This window comes from Phaethon aethereus (assembly GCF_964289735.1).
Source record: "Phaethon aethereus genome assembly, chromosome: 1".
Taxonomy (NCBI): domain Eukaryota; kingdom Metazoa; phylum Chordata; class Aves; order Phaethontiformes; family Phaethontidae; genus Phaethon; species Phaethon aethereus.
Genome location: NC_138575.1, coordinates 178,037,501 through 178,060,556, shown reverse-complemented (window position 1 = coordinate 178,060,556; position 23,056 = coordinate 178,037,501). Strand labels below are relative to the sequence as shown.

General features: G+C 39.0%; 1 protein-coding gene across 2 annotated transcripts in view; it reads right to left on the bottom strand.

Annotated features, from left to right (window-relative positions):
- The window catches only part of KLHL1 (kelch like family member 1), a gene marked incomplete at both ends in the record, with an annotated part of 258,931 nt that extends 253,619 nt beyond the window's left edge, over positions 1–5,312 (bottom strand). For both annotated transcript variants that reach the window (XM_082013897.1, XM_082013898.1), the window contains one exon: positions 4,801–5,312. In XM_082013897.1, the coding sequence (XP_081870023.1) occupies positions 4,801–5,312 (512 nt within the window). The remainder of the gene's footprint in view (positions 1–4,800) is intronic.
- Between the last annotated feature and the right edge of the window lie 17,744 nt (positions 5,313–23,056).

Below are 23,056 nucleotides of genomic sequence, written 5' to 3'. Positions count from 1 at the left end.
GTGTAAAGCAAGCAAAGCATGCTACCATTGACTGAAGAAGGAGGAAAGAAAATACTGACTCTTTGCTTATTAAGTGAATACCACTCATGTTGAGGGTTGATTAATGTGTCATGTGAGAACAGCTATCACGATCATGCAAAAACTCCATTTTTAACTGATAGAAGCTGATGGCTATATAGAAAATCTTAGCACTGGTATCTTCCAAGAGTTTTGTGGTTGATTTATAATCTTAATTATAAATTCATTATATAGATCTTTTTTCCCAACAGCTTTTTCTTACAAAATTAGGATCAAAATAGAACCTATGTTCAAATATCTACTGCAGTTATTGCCAGATTTGTCATGCAAGCTCTAAAACAACTTGCTATACAAGTTTTCAAGCAATCAAATAGTGTTTTAACAGTAATTGTTCACTGTAAAACATTTTTTTTCATTTTACAAATACAATATGGAATGTAGAAAAATTATGTCAGCAATTTTTGTCATGCATGAAGTCCAACTCTTCAGTCTTCTTAGGGCCAATGGGACTATCCACATAACCTTCCTTATGCGTATAAGTACCTGTACAATTAACATGACAGGATGTTCTTTAGAAGGATACAGAAACAAATTAATGAAGTAGAATGTACTTGTTATTACCCAACCATGCTCTCTCATTAAATAAATTCCATAATATCTAACAGAACATTAAAAGTAAAATTAAGAATGCAAGATCATTCAGCTAAGTGTTTAACTTGTATGCAAAAACAGAGTAATTACAAATCCACAAATAGCCAACACCAGGAATTGTGCACATGAGATGGGCTGAAAAAGGATTCCAGTAGAGAATTCCTGTATCAAGCAGAGGGGAGCAACCAGAAGAAAACCCAAAACTCTTTCGGGGATACAAGGATCCCAAGTAGAAGCCAAAGGAAAAAAAGAAAATGTAATTGTGTAATTTTCACTTGTACATACATATTAATTGTAGCAATAACAACAAATTTATTAATTACAAGCATAAAACCAAAGCCACCTTGTCGACCTGCTCCTCATGTTACGTCCTACCACTGGGTTCCTAGCTAATATTGCCTGGAGACCTCCTGTTCACAACATTTGAAATATTCTGGATATGGCCTATATTGGAACATATCCAGACGTTGAATTCTCACTTTTTTTCACAAAACAAAAATATTGTTTTCCGAATAGTCCTAAAGTATTAAAGTGGTTGCTAAATACGTACAGGACAAAATACAAAGGAGAGCCAGGAGTTAACAATTTTACACTCACTGTACCAAACATCCAGGTGTATGCCTAAAGGCCTGGTGGAAGTTCCACATTCAGGACTAAATGGTAGTTTACATATCCTATAGTTATAATAAAGTAAAAAAGTTGGCAACATTTATAAAAGGACTAATTTCTACAGAAGGAGTGAGACATAACTTGTCGGGGCATTAGAAGATTGTCGGATCACAGAGCTTTCAAGCACGGCACTGCTATTTTTGCAGCACTTCACCACTTCTTGCCTTAGCATTGAAAATTCATATAGGCAAATGAAAAGTTCTTAGATGGAAAAAGAGAAAGGAAAGTCTCAGATTCTAAAACTGTCTTAAACATTTTCATATCTCAAAAGGTGTCATTTTCACTAATAATAAAATAGTATCTCTCTGCCTTTGTTATTTTAAATCAGAAAAAATTTTAGCATACTCCTTCCACAAGACTGGGAACTACTGACGACTAGATTTGTTGTTTCAGTAGCAATGAATGAAGAACATGGAATAAAGAGATTATAAAAACCCAAGAACAGTAGGGATAAATCATATAAATATTATCAACAGAGCACATATGTGATGAGGAAGTTCATTCTAGCAAGTCAACTGTTATGGACAAATCAGGTGGTGCCATTAAAATTCAGTAAGCTTCTGTCAGTATGCAGATCTCTGAAGATTCTCAGATCAGTGACGTACCTAATAAGAAATCTATAGAATGAGATTATATTTGTACCAGTTTTTAACCTCTTCAGTTCAGAATCCTTGAAGAGATCATTTTGTTTTATTTTACCTGCCTTTACAGTGTATCTCCGTAACATTTTGCACTGAATCCTACAATAACCATCTTCTTGTTGTTCAGAATAATTTCTAATCACAGAATCACAGAATCACTCAGGTTGGAAAGGACCTTCGAGATCATCAAGTCCAACCATTAATCCAGTGCCACCATGTCCCCTAAACCATGTCCTGAAGCGCCACATCCACACGTTTTTTGAACACTTCCAGAGATGGCGACTCCACCACCTCCCTGGGCAGCCTGTTCCAATGCCTGACCACCCTCTCAGTGAAGAAGTTTTTCCTAATATCCAATCTAAACCTCTCCTGGCGCAACTTGAGGCCATTTCCTCTTGTCCTATCACTAGTTACTTGGGAGAAGAGACCAACACCCTCGTCGCCACAACCCCCTTTCAGGTAGTTGTAGAGAGCGATAAGGTCTCCCCTCAGCCGCCTCTTCTCCAGACTAAACAACCCCAGTTCCCTCAGCCGCTCCTCATAAGACTTGTGCTCCAGACCCCCTCAGCTTTGTTGCCCTTCTCTGGACACGCTCCAGCATCTCAACATCCTTCTTGTAGTGAGGGGCCCAAAACTGAACACAGGATTCAAGGTGTGGCCTCACCAGTGCCGAGTACAGGGGCACAATCACTTCCCTACTCCCGCTGGCCACATTATTCCTGATACAGGCCAGGACGCTGTTGGCCTTCTTGGCCACCTGGGCACACTGCTGGCTCATGTTCAGCCGGCTGTCAACCAGCACCCCCAGGTCCCTTTCCGCCGGGCTGCTCTCTAGCCACTCCTCCCCAAGCCTGTAGCGTAGCATGGGGTTGTTGTGGCCAAAGTGCAGGACCCTGCACTTGGCCTTATTAAACCTCATACAGTTGGCCTCTGCCCATCGATCCAGCCTGTCCAGATCCCTCTGCAGAGCCCTCCTACCCTCCAGCAGATCAACACTCCCACCCAGCTTGGTGTCATCTGCAAACTTACGGAGGGAGCAATCGATCCCCTCATCCAGATCATCAATAAAGATATTGAACAAGACCGGCCCCAGAACCGAGCCCTGGGGAACACCGCTTGTGACCGGCCACCAGCTGGATTTAACGCCGTTCACCACAACTCTCTGGGCTCGGCCATCCAGCCAGTTCCTCACCCAGCGAAGAGTAAACCTGTCTAAGCCACGAGCCGCCAGTTTCTCCAGGAGAATGCTGTGGGAGATGCTGTCAAAGGCTTTACTAAAGTCCACGTAGACAACATCCACAGTCTTTCCCTCATCCACTAGGCAGGTCACCTGGTCATAGAAGGAGATCAGGTTGGTCAAGCAGGACGTGCCTTTCATGAACCCATGCTGGCTGGGCCTGATCCCTTGGTTGTCCTGCAGGTGCCCTGTGAGCACTCTCAAGACCAACTGCTCCATAATCTTCCCCGGCACAGAGGTCAGGCTGACAGGCCTGTAGTTCCCAGGATCCTCCTTCCGGCCTTTCTTGTAGACGGGCGTCACATTGGCAAGCCAATGTTCATGAAAACTTCCGTATCACTTTTTCTTTAAAAATCTACTCTTAGTCATTTATAAGCTATTCCACATTTGTTTAAATGATGTAGCTCCTATGAAATGAACTATGCAAACTGACAAAACAATGAAGACTTTCAAGTAGAGAATATATGCTTTGGGTGCCTATGAAAAAGTTTATACTCAAAGTTAAACGTACATGTATGTTTATCTACAGTCGTATTAATCCAAACAAATGTACAGTGCTGTCTTTTTAGCTAATAAAATAATTAATAACATACACTTTACATTCAATATGAAGAACACAATTCATTCTTTTCTTTTCTGTTTAGAAACAGAACTACACATTTCTTTCCACAGAAAAAGTAATAAATGACAAGGGAAATGAAAATGAAATTATTTTAACCATGGGGAGGAGGGAGCAAGCAGAGCTAAGGTAATGAAGCATGTTATCCTCAGGATTATCTGTATCAGAATTATTTCTGAAAACTCTATGTTAGCCAAATTTCCTTCTCCTAATGATTTTAACTTCTGTCTGGGCTGGGGGGGAGGAGGGCAAGGACTGAGAAAGAAAAGCAATTCAACATTAACAGAAGTTTCACATGAAACACAAGCACCTGGACGTGTCTTGCTTGTTCTTACATCTTCTTATTTTTTTATTTTTTATTTTGGTCTTATTCTTTTTTTCTTATTCTTATTTTAACCTGAGGTAGGCTGTGATACGATTTAGTCGCCGAGTTCCAGGAAAGCGGACGTTTTTACTTGAGAGCTTTCACCTGGCACCCCAATAGCCAGAACATCACCTCCCACATAGCATTTAAATGAACTTCTAAGAAAGTTGGATGGCGACGATCCCCAGCGCGGAACGCCGGCTTTAAGAGACGGGTGTGCCCGGGCCAGCCCTGCGGGGCAGGGGCAGGATAGGGGCAGGGCAGAGGCAGGGCAGCATCCCCAGCCCGCGGCACCCCGACCCTGAGGCTGGCTGGTCTCTTCCGAGACCCTCGGGCAGCCCCTCCCCGCCGCCCCTCCCGTGCAGCAGGGTGCCCCTCCGCCCCCAAACCCTGCCATTTCAAACGGAGGAGCCCTCCCGCCCCCAGGCCCCACCACCCTCCCGCAACAACGCCCGCACACTTGCCCATCTGCGCCCCCACCGCCGGCGCTCCCCCCTGGCTGCCGGGAGCCCGCCCTCACGGCCGGGGTGCAATGTTCCCCCACGGCCCCCCGACCCGCGGGCGCCGCGCAGGTTCCGCCGGAGCCGCCGCGCTTCCTTACCTGTGCCCGCCTCCGTCACCTGTTGCCCGGCTGCCTCCATCCGCGCAGCCCCCCGGCGCCTCCTCCCGCTCCGGCGGCGCCAGGGGCTTCTCGGGCTCCCGGGCCACCTCCATCCCGCCGGGCACCGCCTCCACCTCCTCTTCCTCCTCCTCCAGGGACTCCACGTAGAAGACGGTGCGGGGCGGCGGCGGCCCCGGCCCGTGCCCGTGCCCCAGCCCGTGCCCTCCGCCCGGCCGGCCGCCGGCGGGCAGCAGCGTCCCGTTGGGCGGGCTGGCCGCGGTGGCCGCCGAGGAGGAGGCGGAGGAAGCGGATTTCTTCCAGAAGGCGCTGTTGGCTCTCTCCTGGCTCTTCAGCAGGCGGCTCTGGCTGGGCCCCCAGTGCTCGAAGCTGCTGTCGGGCGGCAGGCAGCCGCCCCCCGCCGGGCCGCCCGCCGGCGAGGGGTGGCTGAACAGTTTCCAGCGGAGGCGCAGGATGTGCTTCACGTCGAAGTCTTTCCTGCCGGAGCCGGACATGGTGCCGCGGCGGGCGGGGAACGGGCGCGGGCTCAGGCGGGACTCACGGCGACCAGGCAGGGCCGGGCGGCGGCGGCGGCAGCGCGGAGCGGCCCCGCTCCCGGCAGCGGCGGCGGCGGCTCCTCCGGGCAGCGCTGCGCCTGCAGGGCGAGGGATGGTAGCCGCCAGGAGGAGAGAGATGCGCGCACACACCAGTGCAGAGACAGAGGGAGGACGGATGGAGCGATGCACAGAGCCGAGAGGAGGTAGAGATACCCAGCAGGGAAGGGAGAAGGAGAGAGGGAGAGATGCCCAGAGCTGACGAGAATTGCACGGCGATCAGTGGAAAGGGGAGGAGAGAGAGGAAGAAATGAGAGACACCTCTCAGGGGAGACAGGCACTTGCGAGGGAAGAGCGGGTGAGGGAGGCTGCGAAGACGCGCTAATCTGATTAACGGGGGAGCGAGCGGAGCGACAGCCCGGAGAGGACCGGCGGCGGTAGCAGCAACACTGGGAGGCAGGTGGCTCTTCCTCCGTCTCTTAGAGCTCCGTGACCGAGTGCAGCCAGAGAGGGAAAAGTCACCTGGAAGCCTGTCTCCACCTCCCTCCTTCCCATCCCATTTCTCAGGGGAGTCCCATGCCTGCAGTTTATCTGGGATGGCAAAGCCTGAGAGCTGGCACGGAGGGAAATCGGAGCTCCTTTATATACACTGTACGTAGGAGAGGAAAAAAAAAAAAAATCGCACCCGTGAGGCTGTCAAGGTCCTCGCTGTGCAATTTTCTATCTCAGCGCCTCTCACCAAGCCGCCCCCTCCCCTGCATGTGACGCAGATGTGCTCTGGGGCCGTCAGTGTGAAGAGACAGAGGGAAAAAGAGATGCTTCAGCCTTCCTCATGCAAGTAAGTCGGCAGGTCACTAACTGTCCCTCATAGCCTCCTCCTCACCTCTCTCCAATGCAGGTCTCCTCACCTTGGTATTTTGGTTCCAACACCACTGTGTAATACGGGGAGCAAAATAGAGCGAAACAACAAATGCAGCAGCAGCAGTAAACACAAAAGCATGAATCATAGGAGTACCAACTTAACAGACTGCATGCAGACTGGATGAGGCTACAGGTTAACAATTTATTCTGCAGGCTCCATTCATTAGCCTGTTGGCTCAGTGTTGCTACATCAGAAGAAAACATTGGCTAGAGGTACAGTGTGTCAAACAGAAATAGCACGACACATCTGCTTCTTACCTTTTATATCTGCTCTTAATGCAGTCTGACAGTGCTAAACCCAAGGGAGATTCCTTCGCAACAGAGAGATCTGCTTAGGAACATCTGCCCACTTGGGAGGGGTGTCACAAAGTACACTCTGCATCTGGGACATAATTACAGAATTAAAAGCTTCATGGAGAAATTTAGGAGAGGGATACGGGGGCAAAACTACACTCTATATCATCATCTGCTAACTTATAAGTCCCCATGCATGAGAAGTTGCTGGCAAGAAGATAATATACAGAATGCCTGCAATTCACCTATACCTTAGAAATTAGTATTTTAGAAGATTTATCCCTAGGAAAATTATGAAAAAGATTGTATTTTCCTCCAGGTACTCTTTGCATTGGCCAGCTTTACCCATGCACTCATAAGTTATCAAAAGTTTGTTATACTAACTCTTTGTGATTCAGGAAGTAAAGTTGAAGAAATTCTTTCTCTCAAGGTGGAATGTTTTAACTCCTCATTCATGAAACACGATAGCTTGACAATTTCTCCAGAGAAACAGAAAAATCAAACATTAATTACCAATTTTATTACTGTTTTATTTATTTTATCACGGAAGTATATTACTGTTTTATTTAGTTTATCACTGAAGTAGTGCTTCTGAGTACAAACCAATATTAGGTTTTTTGTTTTAACATTGATAAAGTTCTGGATTTAGCAGAACAAGAAATTCAGGACACAAAGTCCTACTTTGAAGGGAAGAAAAATTGCCACTGTGCATTTTATATATTGATTTATGCCACAACAGCTGGACTGCAAACTCTCTAGTGCCTCAATTTTGCTCTCAGTATTCAATGATAAAAAAAGACAAAAACCATTTTAAAGCAAACAGAAGAGACAGTTCATTTTGATCCAGGAACTGATCTGAGGGAGTATGTGCTGCTTGGGAGAGCAGCAGGAAGAGCCTAAAACTCTTAAACTAGAATAGGACAGATGAAACTTTCATCATTTCAGAGACTTTAGAAATGCATCTCTATGACAATATATGTGGAACCACCTGTAGTGAATCCTGGTTACTTAATGTCTAGTTACAAGCTCGAAAAGATGTGGAGATGTACATATAAAATAGCTTTAATCAATGAATACATAGACAATATGCTATCTGTTCTGTATTTAATACCTCTTAATCGATTAGGAAAATTCAGAAATATTCTGATTTGAGGACAATTAGATAATTTCCTTTCCTTAGGCATTTTAAAATATGCATTAATATTTTAGTTGATCATTCGATGTGAACAGTTGATAGGTTAGATTTTCTAGCTTTACTTTTGTTACATAGATAAATATAAATGACAATACATTCCAACAAAATTGTTCTTCTAAATATACTTCAGAGGTCACTCAATGAATATATTACAATATCACCTAAGAAAGTAATTCCATTTTTTATCACATTTACAGTACAAACTAGCAAGTAATTATGAGGAAAAAAGTAAAACATATTTTAGGTTATCTCATTCATACTTCTTTTAATTTCAGTTACTGATGTAACTTGGATTTTTTTAAATAATTAAAGTCTCAGCTCTTCAATATATCATGTATAGATTATGATATGCTTTTTAACATAACTTGATTCTTTCATATTTTAATACATAAACATTTTTTGCAAGTAAGAAATGCATTAATTTGGTGTGTAAACCTCATTTTTCATGAATGAAAATGTATGAACAATTCTCTATCATAAAATGACATATGGAAAGCTCTTGATTTTCTTAGTTCATATCACATTCACAAGTATTTTGTCAATATAAACAAGAACTATGCCAACAAAAGCTACACTGGAGAAGTAGCCATTGTCACCACATACAGTTAATGAATAAATTGATTTCCTGACCATGAAGTAAAAGAATAAAACTGTTTGGTTTACTTAGGTTTTCATAGTTTCTTGTCTGCATGTTTCCCTGTGAACACTTTTGACATATGCCAGCGAGGCAAAGAACATATTCTAGATGACAAGATGAACACAAAATGTCTTTTGATTTTCAGCTGAAACTTCTGGTACATGAAAAGAATAAATTAACTCTATGGGTTGCCTAGACCTACTTCTCCATCCAGGAGAAGAAAATGGTTCTCTACTGGAGATCTAGGGACCTTGCTCATAGGAGTTACGATAAAATAATTAGTTTACGAGTCAAGTATGTCTTTTTCAACTCATATGGGGTTGACATCAACACAGGAGCAGAATTGTGAAAATATATATGTCTCTAAGTTCTTGAAAGGAAGCATTTGATGCCTAACAGCCTTCCATCCTTACCTTATACATCCCATGAAGTGTAGCTGTCATGGTTTAACCCCAGACAACAACTAAGCACCACAGAGCTGCTCAGTCATATATGATGATATATAATAATAAACATGGGTAATATGTCACGTGTCTGTTGGTTGCACACTGGAACATAGTGTATGACATTGTATTTTTGTGTATTAAACAGCACATTTCTGAAATTCCTCACCTGTAGAAGTTTCTCCAGATTATTCATAACCACTGAAATCTTAAATAACTTTACAGACTTTGCTTGAAAGTGCTTATGTCTCTTTTTTCTTCATCTATTAGTTAGGTAAACAGATGAAAGTGGTTAATCTTTATGTCCCTCTTATGAGTCAGATTCCTGACACTTTCTCTCTGTGTTTTTTGTCTTTCTAATGCTCTTCAAATGAATTAAATTCACATAGTCATGTCCCTAAGGAAGTCTCATGCTCATCTTCTGTAGGAAAAATGGCCTAGGGATATATATTCTTTTAATAAATCCTCCAAGTAGTAGAAAGCACTTCCAAACAGAAGGACCTTGAAATAGGTACCCAAACTGGTCAAGTTTTATTAACCCTCTTTATTCCTTCTTTCCACTGCAAAGCATTGCAGTATTATTTATTTTTGGTTATCAGATGCTTTACATTAAGGTGTTTATATGTTGTACCCTGTACCCCAAGCAAAACTGGTGGATGAGGAATGAAGTTAAGTTTTAGTTGCAGTTATCGTTTGCTAAAACAAGCAGCAGAGGAACCATCATGCAAGGTAATTTGCTAACAGTACCCTCAGGGTTATGAATACTCCTAATCTATATGAGTCTCCAGATTACATTTACATAGTCAAAAGACATATAGCAAGTGAGTCTGAAAGAGATGAGCGTGTATGTTACTGTGGAATGCTAGTTATTAATAAGAGAAGGGATAGACTTCTCAGCAAATTAAAAGGATAAGGAATAATTTTGTTATTTCATTTTAACCTGTAATTTATTTTTAATCCAGAAGACACTAAATTTTGATGAAAAGAAGCAGAAAAAAGACAGGAGAGATCACTGTGCTTTGAATAGGATGATACTAGAATGAATGGCTTTAAAATAATTCTCACTTGAATGTGGGAATTCTCACATGAATGAATGAACATGTACTTCAGCTGTAACGATGCTGATTTTGTAGGTGGTTAATTATACATTCATAAGCAAGAATCTGAGGGTGTTAAGATGCTGTGAAACAGATCTATAGAATACTTAAGTGAAAGTCAGTAGAGAAAGAAATTTATGGTATTGGACAACAATTGAGAGATCAAAACTTGCTGAAGAAAGTGGCAGTGTGCTAAGTGATAAACAAATAAATAATGTATTAGACTTGTTCTTTAAGATTTTGTTGTGTAAAAAGCCTTTGAACAAGGTTTATGAAATGTAGATGTATTCTGAATCAGTTTAGAAAAGTAAACTGTGAAACAGTGGGAAAAGATGGTACTAGTGGGAAACTAAACCGTTATATTTCATATAATGTATACTTATAATGCTGAGGTATTGCTATGAGTCAGGAAGGGGAGTTTCAAGTTGTTGAGTTGATTTTCCTCCCATAATAATATATGTTGACTTATTTAAAATATTATAAATATGGCTACACTTATTAACTATGATTGTTTACTAATGCAAGAAAGGAAAAGCAAAACCAGACAAACAGTAAACCAGAACTGGTACATTTGTTGGCTCTTGTGTATGTTTTTTTGTAGTGAGTTTTCAACTGAGGTTGAACTTTTCAGAATGAGTTTGATTTCCGATAAGTTAAAAGGTTAAATTATATTATTTCTCAAAATTTACAGTAAGTTAGCAAAGCACAGGATAGATTTCTGTAAGTGTGGTAACATGACCAGCTACATTTATTTCAGGGGTTAACAAAAATTACTTCTCCATAGTTGTTTAATGCCTCCTTAGTAATGTTGGATAAAATAACAATACATGAATTGCCCCCAGTGGTGATTTGAACAGATACATTTTATTCTGCATTGCAGGAGCCTAGAAAAGCACAGTCTGTTATCTTATATTAGCTTGCGTGACAGTCACTTCTTAAACCATTTCATTATGATCATATGGAGTTGTATAAACACACCCTAAAGCAGTTATTAAATGGTCAGAGAATTTCACTTAATAAGAGTAAATGCTACATGATTTGTCATGGATAAAGACTCACAAGTAAACTAAGGCTAGAGAATATAAAATTATGAAACCAGAGAAATAATTATTAAATTTAGAAAAGTAGGCAAATTAAAGAATATTATGGTTCTTTAATACCAAAATCATTTCCCACAGTTTGTCTGTTTGCAATGGTTGTCAGTTCTCTTGAGAAATACATGGTTTTTAACCTGCAGTTCCCAAGCTGGCTATGGACTACCCTTATTTGAAAAACGTGTCACGTCTTCTTTCCCAAATTATGGTCAAGAGAAACAGCTGAACTCCGTCTAGGACAGGTTTGGCAGAGCACACACCTTTGTGCTCCTATGCCACACTTCACATGATATCCTTAGACTTTACCCTTTGGTAGCTGCTCATCTGTCCCATTTGCTGATTCACATGGAAGCTGTTCCATTTAGGGGATAGAATTTCTTATAAAAATTACCATGTTGTTTTGTTTTGATTTAAATATAACACTTTTAGCAGTGCTTCTTGAATGATATCTTATCAATCTCTTTTCTTTGTAGAAAGTCCGGTGACACAAAGAAAGTAGGATGTTTTTTCTTAGCTAGATTCAACAATAGTTGCTGTTGTTTTTTTGTGACTCAAAACCTTCTTAGAAAAGGTTTGCTTTCATGTTCTGTTCACAAAATAAGCAGTTACCTGCTGATATTTTATTTAACATTAATTTTTCAGTCTGAAGTAAAAACTTCTGTCATATACTATGTATTAGCAAATCACAACAATGGAGACACCCGTAGTTTGCAAAACAGGCTATATATAAAAACCCAAATGTCTAGGATTTTACCACCACACATATACTAGTAAGTTAAATTAGACTTAGTTAAATTAAACAGAGCCAATGGAACTGGCATAAGATGGGCAATACCAATAAGACGTTATCACAATCATTAAAATGGCTTTGCATTATACAACCTAGCATCTTGCAGACTAGTTCAGAAGTTAGGATAACTCAGAAAACATACTCAACATGCACTTTGGATATAGCCAGTGTTTTAGAGGATCAGAGCATTTAGCCACATGGAGATAACGTGTCATGCCATTTGGCCTGAGCCCCAGACTCTGAACAGAACAGAAAACAGGCAATGGGCAATTTTATTTACTGTTCTAGACATGACTTTATGATGCTTATATTTCAGCTTATAGGCTCTTCTGAAGTAAAAAAAAAAAAAAAAATGGTTTCAGGAGGGTTTCACCTTTTAGTATTTGACAGAAAATGAGACTTCTAGACTTCTCTTAAGAACAAAGATCAATTGGTGTAACAGTAGATTTGTAATGTAACATCATTAGAGAAGTTAGCTTTTGAATAGGTTACTTTCCAAGTTGCTATGTCTTTTCTCCAGCATCTGAATAAGCAGAAATCTTAATCAATGTCAGAAGACATTGGGAAGTAGTGAAATGAATACAGGTGAGTCACTGGGTATGAAGGAGAGAAGTTGACTGGTTGAGATGAACAATAAGCGTGTTTTTGGTATTCACCCACAACTGATATGAAGTATTTTCTGAAGTCCCTCTGTGGATAGGTTGTTTTAAAAGGAATGTTTCTTTTTTTATAAACCTGACTTATCATTTTATTTATTGCTTTATTTTATAGGAAAACTTACTACCCCTATAGAATTTATCTTTAAAAATCAAAGTGCTTTCTGTAATAATAGGATATTTTGAAGAATCTTGTCTGATATTATTATTTACCTTCTAAATGTCAATTGTAATCAGAGTAAAAAAAAAGATCATTGTCATCAGAAAAATAGAAAGTAGAAAATATCAACTATACTATAGTATATATAGACAATTTTATTTTGAGGAGTACATAGATGAAAAGCATGTAATTGCTCAGATTAACACTTGTAGTAACATGTAATAATCTTATAATTTTATATTAAAGTTTTGCTATTTCAGAAATAAAGTGAAGAATAAAATACTGCCATCTAACAGTATTATTGTTGTACGCATTTCTAAATTAATATTTTCCTCCTGCAACCTAAAATTAAAATAAAATATTTTGAAGTAGAGAACATCAATTAACTTCTATTAATGTTAAAAATGAACTTGTATTTTTTTTGCCATTGAAAGGTATAAGCAAGAGTTTTGTAATTAAGCTGCATCAGGTCAAAACCAAATAGTCTAGAAATTTCTCTACATCTCATTCACACAGAATTGCTTAAGCAGTAAATCTTGCTGCTCTTTAAATGCCTGTTACTGAGACTGAGTATTAAAATGAGCAACGTATCATGATCACGATGTCTCCTCACTTTTTCTTCATCTTAGAATCTTGTTGCCCTTTGGGTATAGTTTCCTGTCCATACTGTTTTAATTTCTTATAAATATTTGCACTTACAGGAGAAGCATTTCCCTATTTTCAGGTGTATCTGATGGTATGTAAGAACCCTGTCTGCACAGAGGTGTGTTCTGTCACTTGAGTTGTTATTTAGCATCAGACTTCTACTGCCTTATACTTCCCATATTTTCTGGTCTCAGTAGACAGATACCTAGACTCTGAAAAATTATATGCTTCCAATTTAAGAAATTAAGTTTTTCCCCATGAAAATTAAACTTTCTAGTTGCAATTGAGATACTTGTTGCTTCTACCAAGTGCCTCATCATCACATTAGTAAGATTAGTTGAAAATTTTACGTTGTGGAGACATAGACATTGCTTCTGTTACTCTCAAGTAATGGTGGATGTTTGGGCAGCTTCTTCTGACTTCATGGTTAAGTAGAGGAATCTTCCTTTCTGGGAAACCTAGCAAGGAAACACACATACAGTAATGCTGGTGGGGATCTCTGAAGGTCATTTTAATTCTAAAATAACTGTTAAAGACACTGAAATATTTATTTACCATGCATATTATTGTTTTGTATCTTGTATCACAAATAACTCATTCAGAACTTCAGCAAGACACAGTATTTCTTCCAGAAATGTGTTACTTTTTAAAAAGAATTCTTCGGCACTTAGTATAAGGCAGCAAAATAAGCTCTTGTATGCTTCTCTTGTCCTTCCTTTTGAAAAGTAAAATGGGGCTTTGTTTATGATTATGTGCACATATGGTCTTTCATTTGTTTACATTCAGTGTCTGACCAAATTAAAAAATCAGATATTTGAGAATGTTGGGGGTTTTTTTTAACCTGCTTATTCACACTTCCAGTTGAACTGAGTGTCCCAGAGAATATACTGTGGTTTTTTTTTCCCTTGCAAAATGTTCTGTTATTCAGATGAGATTATGGTCCTTGCTTGAACGATTTGAGAGGATAGTTTTCCATCCAAATGCCATGACACCTACAGTAATAAGTGTTAACATTACAATTTAAGATCACAGATTGGTTGAAATTTTCTCTTTTTAACTGCATAGTACAAAAACAGAAAGAGTATGGATACTTTTTTAAAAAATGTTTTATAGTTGATGTTTCACATAATTCCAGTTGTTCTTGTATGTGGAATTGTTTTCCTACTGTATTTTCTCTGATTTTACCTAATGAACTACAATATATTTATAATCCCTTGGCCACAGTTTTTTTATACTGGCAGAATGTCATAGATTTCATTGTCATGAGACTGTAACTTCTGACATGGCAAGTATGTTCTAGTTTAATGTTTTGACATAGTCACTTGGTCAAGAAAAGTCCTAAGAGAAATTACAACGTAGAATTAGAGAATAGAAATGAACCTAAAAAAAATTTTTTATTCCTTTCTCTTCAAAGCTGATGGAACTATAACTATTTCTGACAGATATTTTTCTGTTTTTTTAAAAAATGCTTATGATAGAAAGTCCACATTTTTCCTAATTTATTCCAGTACTTTTTAACATTTCACAGAATCACAGAATCACAGAATGGTAGGGGTTGGAAGGGACCTCTGAAGATCATCTCATCCAACCCACCTGCCAAGGCAGGATCACCTCGGGCAGGTTGCACGGGAATGCGTCCAGTCGGGTTTTGAAGGTCTCCAGAGAAGGAGACTCCACAACCTCTCTGGGCAGCCTGTTCCAGCAGTCCGTCACCCTCACAGGAAAGAAGATTTTCATCATGTCGAGGTGGAACTTCCTGTACTGCAGTTTATGCCCATTGCCCCTCAACCTATCCAACTGTCTCCATCCTCCTGACAGCCACCCTTCAGATATTTATGGGCATTGATAAGGTCCTCTCTCAGCCTTTTCTTCTCCAGACTCAACAGCCCCAGGTCTCTCAGCCTTTTCTCATTACAACAGATGTTCCAGTCCCTTAATCATCCTCGTAGCCCTCTGTTGGACTCTCTTCAAAAGTTCCCTGGGGATCCCGGAACTGGACACAATACTCCACATGAGGCCTCACCAGCCACAGAGTAGAGGGGGAGGATAACCTCTCTTGACCTGCTGGTCACACTCTTCTTAATGCACCCCAGGATACCACTGGCGCTCTTGTCCCCCAGGGCACATTGCTGTCCCATGGATAACATTGTCTACCCGGACTCCAAGGTCCTTCTCCATGGAGCAGGACCAGCAGGTCAATCCCTAACCTGTACTGGTGCATGGGATTGTTCTTCCCCAGGTGCAGAACTCTACGCCTGTCCTTGTTAAATTTCATGAGGTTCCCCCCTGCCCAACCCTCCAGTCTGTCCAGATCCTGTTGAATGGCAGCACAGCCTCTTGGTGTATCACCCACTCCTCCCAGTTTTGTATCATCAACCAACTTGCTGAGGGTCCATTCCAACCCTTCATCTAGGTCGTTGATAAAGATGTTGAACAAAACTGGACCCAGTACTGATCCCTGGAGAACACCACTAGCTGCAGGCCTCCAACTGGACTCTGCACCGCTGACCACAACACTTTGATCTCTGTTGCTTACCCAGTTCTCGATACATCTCACAGTCCACTTATCCAACCCACACTTCCTGAGCTTCACCATGAGGATGTTATGGGAGACGGTGTCAAAAACCTTACTGAAGTCAAGGTAAACCACATCCACTGCTCTCCCTTCATCTACCTAGCTAGTCACTCCATCACAGAAGACTATCAGATTGGTCAAGCATGATGTCCCTTTGGTGAATCCATGCTGACTACTCTTGATAACATTCTTTTCATCCATGTGCCTGGAGATGGCCTCCAGAAGGAGCTGTTCCATCACCTTCCCAGGGATGGAGGTGAGGTTGACTGGTGTATATTTTCCTGGGTCTTCCTCTTGCCCTTTTTGAAGACTGGGGTGACACTGACTTTTCTTCAGTCCTCAGGCATCTTTCCCATTCTCCATGATTTTTCAAAAATGATGGAGAGAGGTGTTGCAACAACATCAGCCAGCTCCCTCAGCACTTGTGGGTGCATCCTATCAAGGCCCATGGATTTGTGAGTGTTCAGTTCAGGCAAATGATCTCTAAGCCAAACCTCATTGACCAGTGGAGAGTCTTCCTTCCTCCGGGTTTTTTCACTTATCTCCAGGGTCTGGGATTCCTGAGGAGTAGTCTTAGCAGTAAAGACTGAAGTGAAAAAGGCATTCAGTAACATTGCCTTCTCTGCCTCCTCTGTCACCAGGGCTCTCACTTCATTCACCAAAGGTCCCGCATATTCACTAGTCTTCCTTTTACCACTGAAGAAGTCCTTCTTGTTCTCTTTCACTTCCTTTGCCAGATTTAGTTCCAAGAGGGCCTTGGCCTTCCTTGTTGCATCCCTGCATATCCTGACAACATTCCTATAGTCCCCACAAGTGACCAGTCCCTTTTTCCACCTACTATAAATTCCTTTCTTCCATACAAGTTTTTCCAACAGTTCCTTGCTCATCCATGGGGGTCTCCTGCCTCCTCTACTTGATTTCTTACTTAAAGGAATGCACCGATCTTGAGCGTTGAGGAAGTGGTGCTTGAATATTAACCAACTCTCTTGGGCTCCCCTACCTTCTAGAGTCCTAGCCCATGGGATACCTCCAGGTAGGTCTTTGAAGAAGACAAAGTTAGCCCTCCTGAAGTCCAGGGTCACAATCTTATTTATCTCCCTGTTTCTTTCTCATACCATACTGAACTCCACCATGTCGTGATCCCTACAGCCAAGGCTACCCCCAACCTTTACATCCCCAGCCAGTCCTTCCTTGTTTGTAACGCAAGACCCAGCAGTACACCTCTCCTCGTTGGCTCCTCTACCACCTGCATCACAAAGTTATTTACATAAGGTTGCATAAAATTAATATATATGTAAAGGTTAGATGTGATCTGTTGCTTGGAGCTGCAAGTATATGAAATAAGGACTGACATAATTTTCTTTATTTTTGGTATAACCTGAGTTTGGCAATTGGATTGCTACAACATATAATTAATAAGGTAGAATAATTAACAAAGAAGGTCAGTAATTCAGCTACTCTGATGGCCAGAACATGTGTTACCTGTCGTATAGGAGTTATATGGGAAGTACGAAGTACTTTCTCTATATGCTTGAACTTTAGTAGGAAGAAACCTACAAAACAGAAGACATTATTTCTGATGATCTAAAGGAGGGGACTGGAAGAAAATCCTAATTGATAGAATCATTCTAGTAATGATTTGGGTGATTTTCTTATTTGCCCAAAACATTTGCACATGCTGTTGGACAATCAGGCTGTAGTTTTTAGGTGAAGGTAACAACAATTTTTCATATTCTTTTAAACTAAAAGTACATTACTAGCAGCAAACATTCTGTTTGGGCCTTTTTTAGAAGATAAACAGTTTCTCAAGATCACTTGAATTTTAATGTGGTCTCCAAAGTCTAGTCCAGTCTGAAGTGATCTGCAGTTGAATGGTGTACTCCATTTTCTATTATAAAATGGTAAACGTATTGAACAGTACTGAAGTAAAGACAAATATATGTGTAAACACGCTTAACATTTTTTCATGTTCTACTGTGAGCAGTGAATAACAACTGAGTACAGTTTTTCAACCATTTATACACTCATGTTGCAGCAGATTTTTCTTCACTGTAGTTTTCTAGGTCATTTAAGAACATGGTACCAGGCACTGTCTGAAATACCTATTATTTTTAGCATACTAATGAGATGAGGTACCCTGCTGAAGGAAATTTGTTTGTTATGGCATGATTTCTTGGCTGACAATAAACACCTTTTGATTTTCCATATCTTTGTACTAACATATTTTTTATCAACTGGAGCTAGATAACTGTGGCCTTTTTCCTCCTTCTTAAAAAAAAATTGTATTTGCCCTTTTCTAGTCTTCTGTGAGATCATTTATTCTCTTTGTGTTCTCAAAGGTAATGCTAACATGAGATTTCCTTGGCCATTTTTCTAAGTACTCTGCAGAAAATTTCATCAACCTGATGAAATAGCATTTGACCTATCTAAGTAACTTTTTTTCCTTATTCTGTGTTGGTGTGGTGTCCATTCATGCATAACTTCCTTAATGAAAAATGAAGCAGGAAAGGTGTAAACACTTCATCCTTCCCAGCATGAATATTGTTTGGTGCTCCTTAAGTAATGACTCAACTCTTTCTTGCCTATCCTCTTGCTTCTGACAAACTGACAGGATGTTTTCCCTTCCTAGTTAGATTTTTCCTGTGCCTTGACTGTCCTGGCTGCTGTTAATTTACTGATGGCAAGGGACTGAATACTAGCCCAGTGGTCAAATGGAAGAAGACTGCTTAAACTTAACTATTTTAATGACAGATTAGTCTTGAAGGTAACTAATGACAAATGTGCAAAAAAGAGCCCGTAGTAAATTAGCAGTTAAGCATTGTAGACAATCAAGAGTAAAAACCTTTCCTTTGCTCTCTTTCGTCCACGAATGCAATTGAGCCCTCTAGCTTTTCCTTAAGGTGCTTCTTTCTTCTGTACTGTTGTTCAGCTATGCAGCCCAGGTTACAATGTTTTCTGACTGCGTCTGAACTAGTCACTATGAGTTTTCTTCATAATCGGTGGGAAGAAGACAACATCTCCAAAGGGTGGTTCATTGTAGCTAGCTTGAACATCTGTCTAGGGTAATATGAACAAATATCTGGAAGTTATCACTGTTAACTGCAATAGTAGACTAAGGTGAGGAGACCTTATTTAAACATCTACAATATAGATGCCAGAGTTAAAGAATATTAATCATACCCAATTTCAACTTTTTTATTTTTTAAAGTTATTTCATGTAATTGAAAGCTAATGCAGTACACAAAAAGTTATTATGAAGAAGAAATAACATGCAGTTCTAAGCCATTTTACTTGATCACAGAAGTCTGAAAACGGACAGATAAAGTCATTACTTAACCAGTACTGCCAACTTTATAGAACCAATCATGCTTTGTTCGTGTGCTTTGGGTTTTTGTTTGCTTGTTTGTTTTTTGATTATTTCAGAACAAGAGAATAATTTTCAAGTGATTACTGGTATTGTTTTCTTAGAGCTGCAATTCTTAACTCTGGTCAAGGCTTTTCTGGAAAACAAATTTTTAAAATTTACATTTCTCTACTGTTTTGCTAAACATGAAAGCAACTCAATTTTTTTGTTCATATTGGTTCATCATTCATTTAGGTTTAATGCTAAACATGAACCTCTGATGATGCTCAGATGTATTATTTTAGGTAACATTCTGAGTTTAAGGCTTACAGCATACAAAATCTGAAAAAATTATAAATTTGGAGAAAAGGCATTTAAGTTTTATTGTGGTAGCTTATGACTCATTTATTTGTCCTGGAAACCTGGATGCTCTTTTCATCTTTTTCTCAACATTATTTTTACTACTGCTTTGTCTTCAAAGAACTATATGTCCTTCAATCACAATTTTATGAATGACACACAGACAAAAATGGATACATTTGGCTGGCAAAAAATTGCTATTTTATCTATTCAGAGAGATACTTTCCTGTTAAACCAGTGGAGCACATGAATTTACTTGCAGAAGTAGCAAATGGTAAGGGGGTGCAGACTTTGGCTATGCTGTCAGTATTTTTGTATTTTTGCAAATATATGAATGTCAATGCATAACGCTGACATACATAAATGTAAAAACAGAAAGTGAAAGAAAACTAACCACATTCAGATATCCCTATTCTAACAGTATTGTGGCTGACGTCAAGTATACTGTAGACATTGTGAACAATTTAAATAATAAAAAAATCAAAGCATTTTTGAACTTCACAAGAATAAAAGTTTCAGAAAAATACACGTCATTCTTTCAAAAAATGTTGTTGAGAGGTATTAAATCAAATTTGTTTTGTCTTTTCTTCATCATGTAGTAGCAAAAAAGTTTATAAGAAGTTGTTTAATGAGGTATAAAACCATAGTTTAAACAGAATCAGTTATACTAGTGCAGTATTTTTTTTCATATTATTTAGGATATATCTGAACAAACTGTAGACCTAAAACAAAATAGAAGCATACTAAAAATTATTCCAAATTAAAATCTGTCACCATGACACTAACCTATATTCAAGAACTTAAAACTCTTTTAAATTCTAAATCACACTGTAGTATTGCCTCAAACAAGATGTTTTCTATAACTGAAATTATCTTAAATGGCAATTCTTGAAATGTTAATTATGTTAATAAATTTTAAAAATCTTAAGTAGTTTTCACCCTTGTTTGTAGATTTCATTCAAATTTCCTTAGCATAATGATTGTGAAGGCTGGGTTAGCCTTATTGTACCAAGGGTAACCCCCTTTTTCCAGGTCACTTCATTTGGGCTGCTTCTGTCATAAACGAAGAGATTGTCAGTAAGATATGAACAACATAGGAGTGGAAAGCTATTTGTTGGCTAATACGTGTTATAGCTGCAACCAATAAGCTGCCATGCAAAGCATTAATATGCTTGCCATCCCTAATACTGATCCCTGCTGAATCTCAGTTGGCTGGGCAGTTAGATGTCAGATGGTGAAGACCCTCCTTGTTCTTCGAACAGGCCGATTCTTGCTGTTGCTGATTTTTTTTCAGGATTTTATACCTTTTCGTGTCAGCATTTTTCATGCTGAATCTTCAACCTGCTGACTATCATTGCCTCAACACCTACAATTCTTTCTTCCCTTTCTCCCCCCATTTTTTTTTTTTACTTTTCATGGCTTTAGACCACTTACTTACTTTCTCACACTTAAAATAATTTTCTCAGCAAAACTGTGCCAAAGTCACAGAGCTGTGCTGCAGAAAATTAATCCTTGGATCACAAACAAATGAACCCATTGGCTGAGGATTACACTAGTGTACTGTAATTTGTTGTGTGTACATTTGCATAGAAAGTATCAGTTTTATTGTGTTAAAAATTGTAATAATTGTCAATGAAGATAATTAGAACAGTTTGAAATGTGCACGCTCAAGCCTGATAAAATGAACACATACTCAAGCCTGATAAAATATGTGGATTTCAATTGCAGTATTTGTCTTAAATCTGTCTTCACAAATTTCTGAAAGCTTGTTTTCTTAACATTGGTATAATTTCTAATTTTTTGACAAAAATAATTCTTTTTCCAAAACAAAAAAATTGAAACAACTTCTTCAATGTTAAATAGAATTTTTTGATTTATGAATATTTATCTTAGTACCTTTAAAGATAGCTGCCCACTGATGTTCCCAAGACACTGTTAGAGAATTTTGGAAGTACAGGTGCTCTGACTCACAAAGAACCTAACATTTAATCATAAATTAGATCTCCTTGTTAAGAAGGCTGTATGTCATTCTTGAATAAACTGGATCATATACCTTTTCATATTTATTTAGTAAAATGTGCATCAAAATCAAATTTGAATTTCAGATATGCTTTAAACCTTGTTGAATACCACTTATCTCTTGGAAATAGAAAAATGTATTCCCGTTAATTGGAATTTATGTGAAATACTGTCCTGATTAAATGTAAATTAGTATTCATTAACATTTGGCAGTAAACATTTCTTGGAAAACACTCCAATATAACATCAAATTTTATTCACATAAATAGCACGGTAAGTAATAATAGGTTGTATTTGCCTCACGTTTTCAATTTCAAACAATTGAAAAGCAAGGCAGTGAAGATGCAGAAAAACATTTTTACAAGCCCTAATACTTCAATACCTGTGTTAGGTATCCAGGTTGAATAATTAATTTTTAAGGTTAAATTGGCATCTCAATTACATTTCTAGTGTATATATAAGTGTATCACATGGTTGAAAACAATGGTTTTCTGATGGCCAGAAAACCTAAAGACAGTAGAAATACAAAATAATAACTAAGAGAAGGATTTTACTGAAAGTGCCATCTACAGGAGTTGAAGTAGATAAAAATAGACATAAAAGACAGTTTCAGAGCTGAAAGGCCCCTAATGGGGTTTTGACCAAATTACAGTGGAGTTTATAGTATGACCTTTTTTTTTGTTTTTTATTTTTAAACTGATCATGAAGATTCCAGGACATTTCTGTTCATAACACAAATGCAGAACTCAAAATTTGATGGAATATGCTGAAAAGCATAAAAAGACATTATTTATGTATAAGTACAGATTTTTTTTTAATTGATTTCTGGATTTTCTCACATAATTCAAATTTCTTTTCTTTTTTTGTTTTCTTTGAATAAATGTAAGGTAGAGTGTTGAACAAGGCACTTCCGCAAGGTGATGAGTTAATTTGTAAAGCATTGCCTACTTAGGAGTTCCAGAGTGACTGCCACCAATTCAGACACTCATTCATGTCTCCAGCAGTGGACTGTAGAGGGCTATTGAGGCTGTAATTTTCATGGTATTTTGAAAAGAGAAAGGACCATTTCAAAGATATCTTCGAAAATGATCTATCAATGTCAGAGTTGCTGAAATATGACAATTTTAATGAATGCAACTCATGCTTACCAGGAAAAAGAAACCAGTAATGGATAGCTAAGCAAGTACTTTGCCTATACATTTAAAACTGATATTCATTATATTAAGACTATACCAGATTATACAATATTTTTTTAATTGTGTGGAGTTTATATGTCTTAAAAAATATTTTCTTAAAATCTGCCTGCATATTCTTCCTTCCTTATCTCTTAAAATAATTTGATATTATCCTATAATTTGATCACATAGTAGCCTTGTTTCCCTCTGTCCTGTACTGTATGAAATCTGAAATATTCCATGTTCCATGTTTTGATAAATTTTCTTTCTTTATTGAATATATTAAGGTGCTGCAGGACCA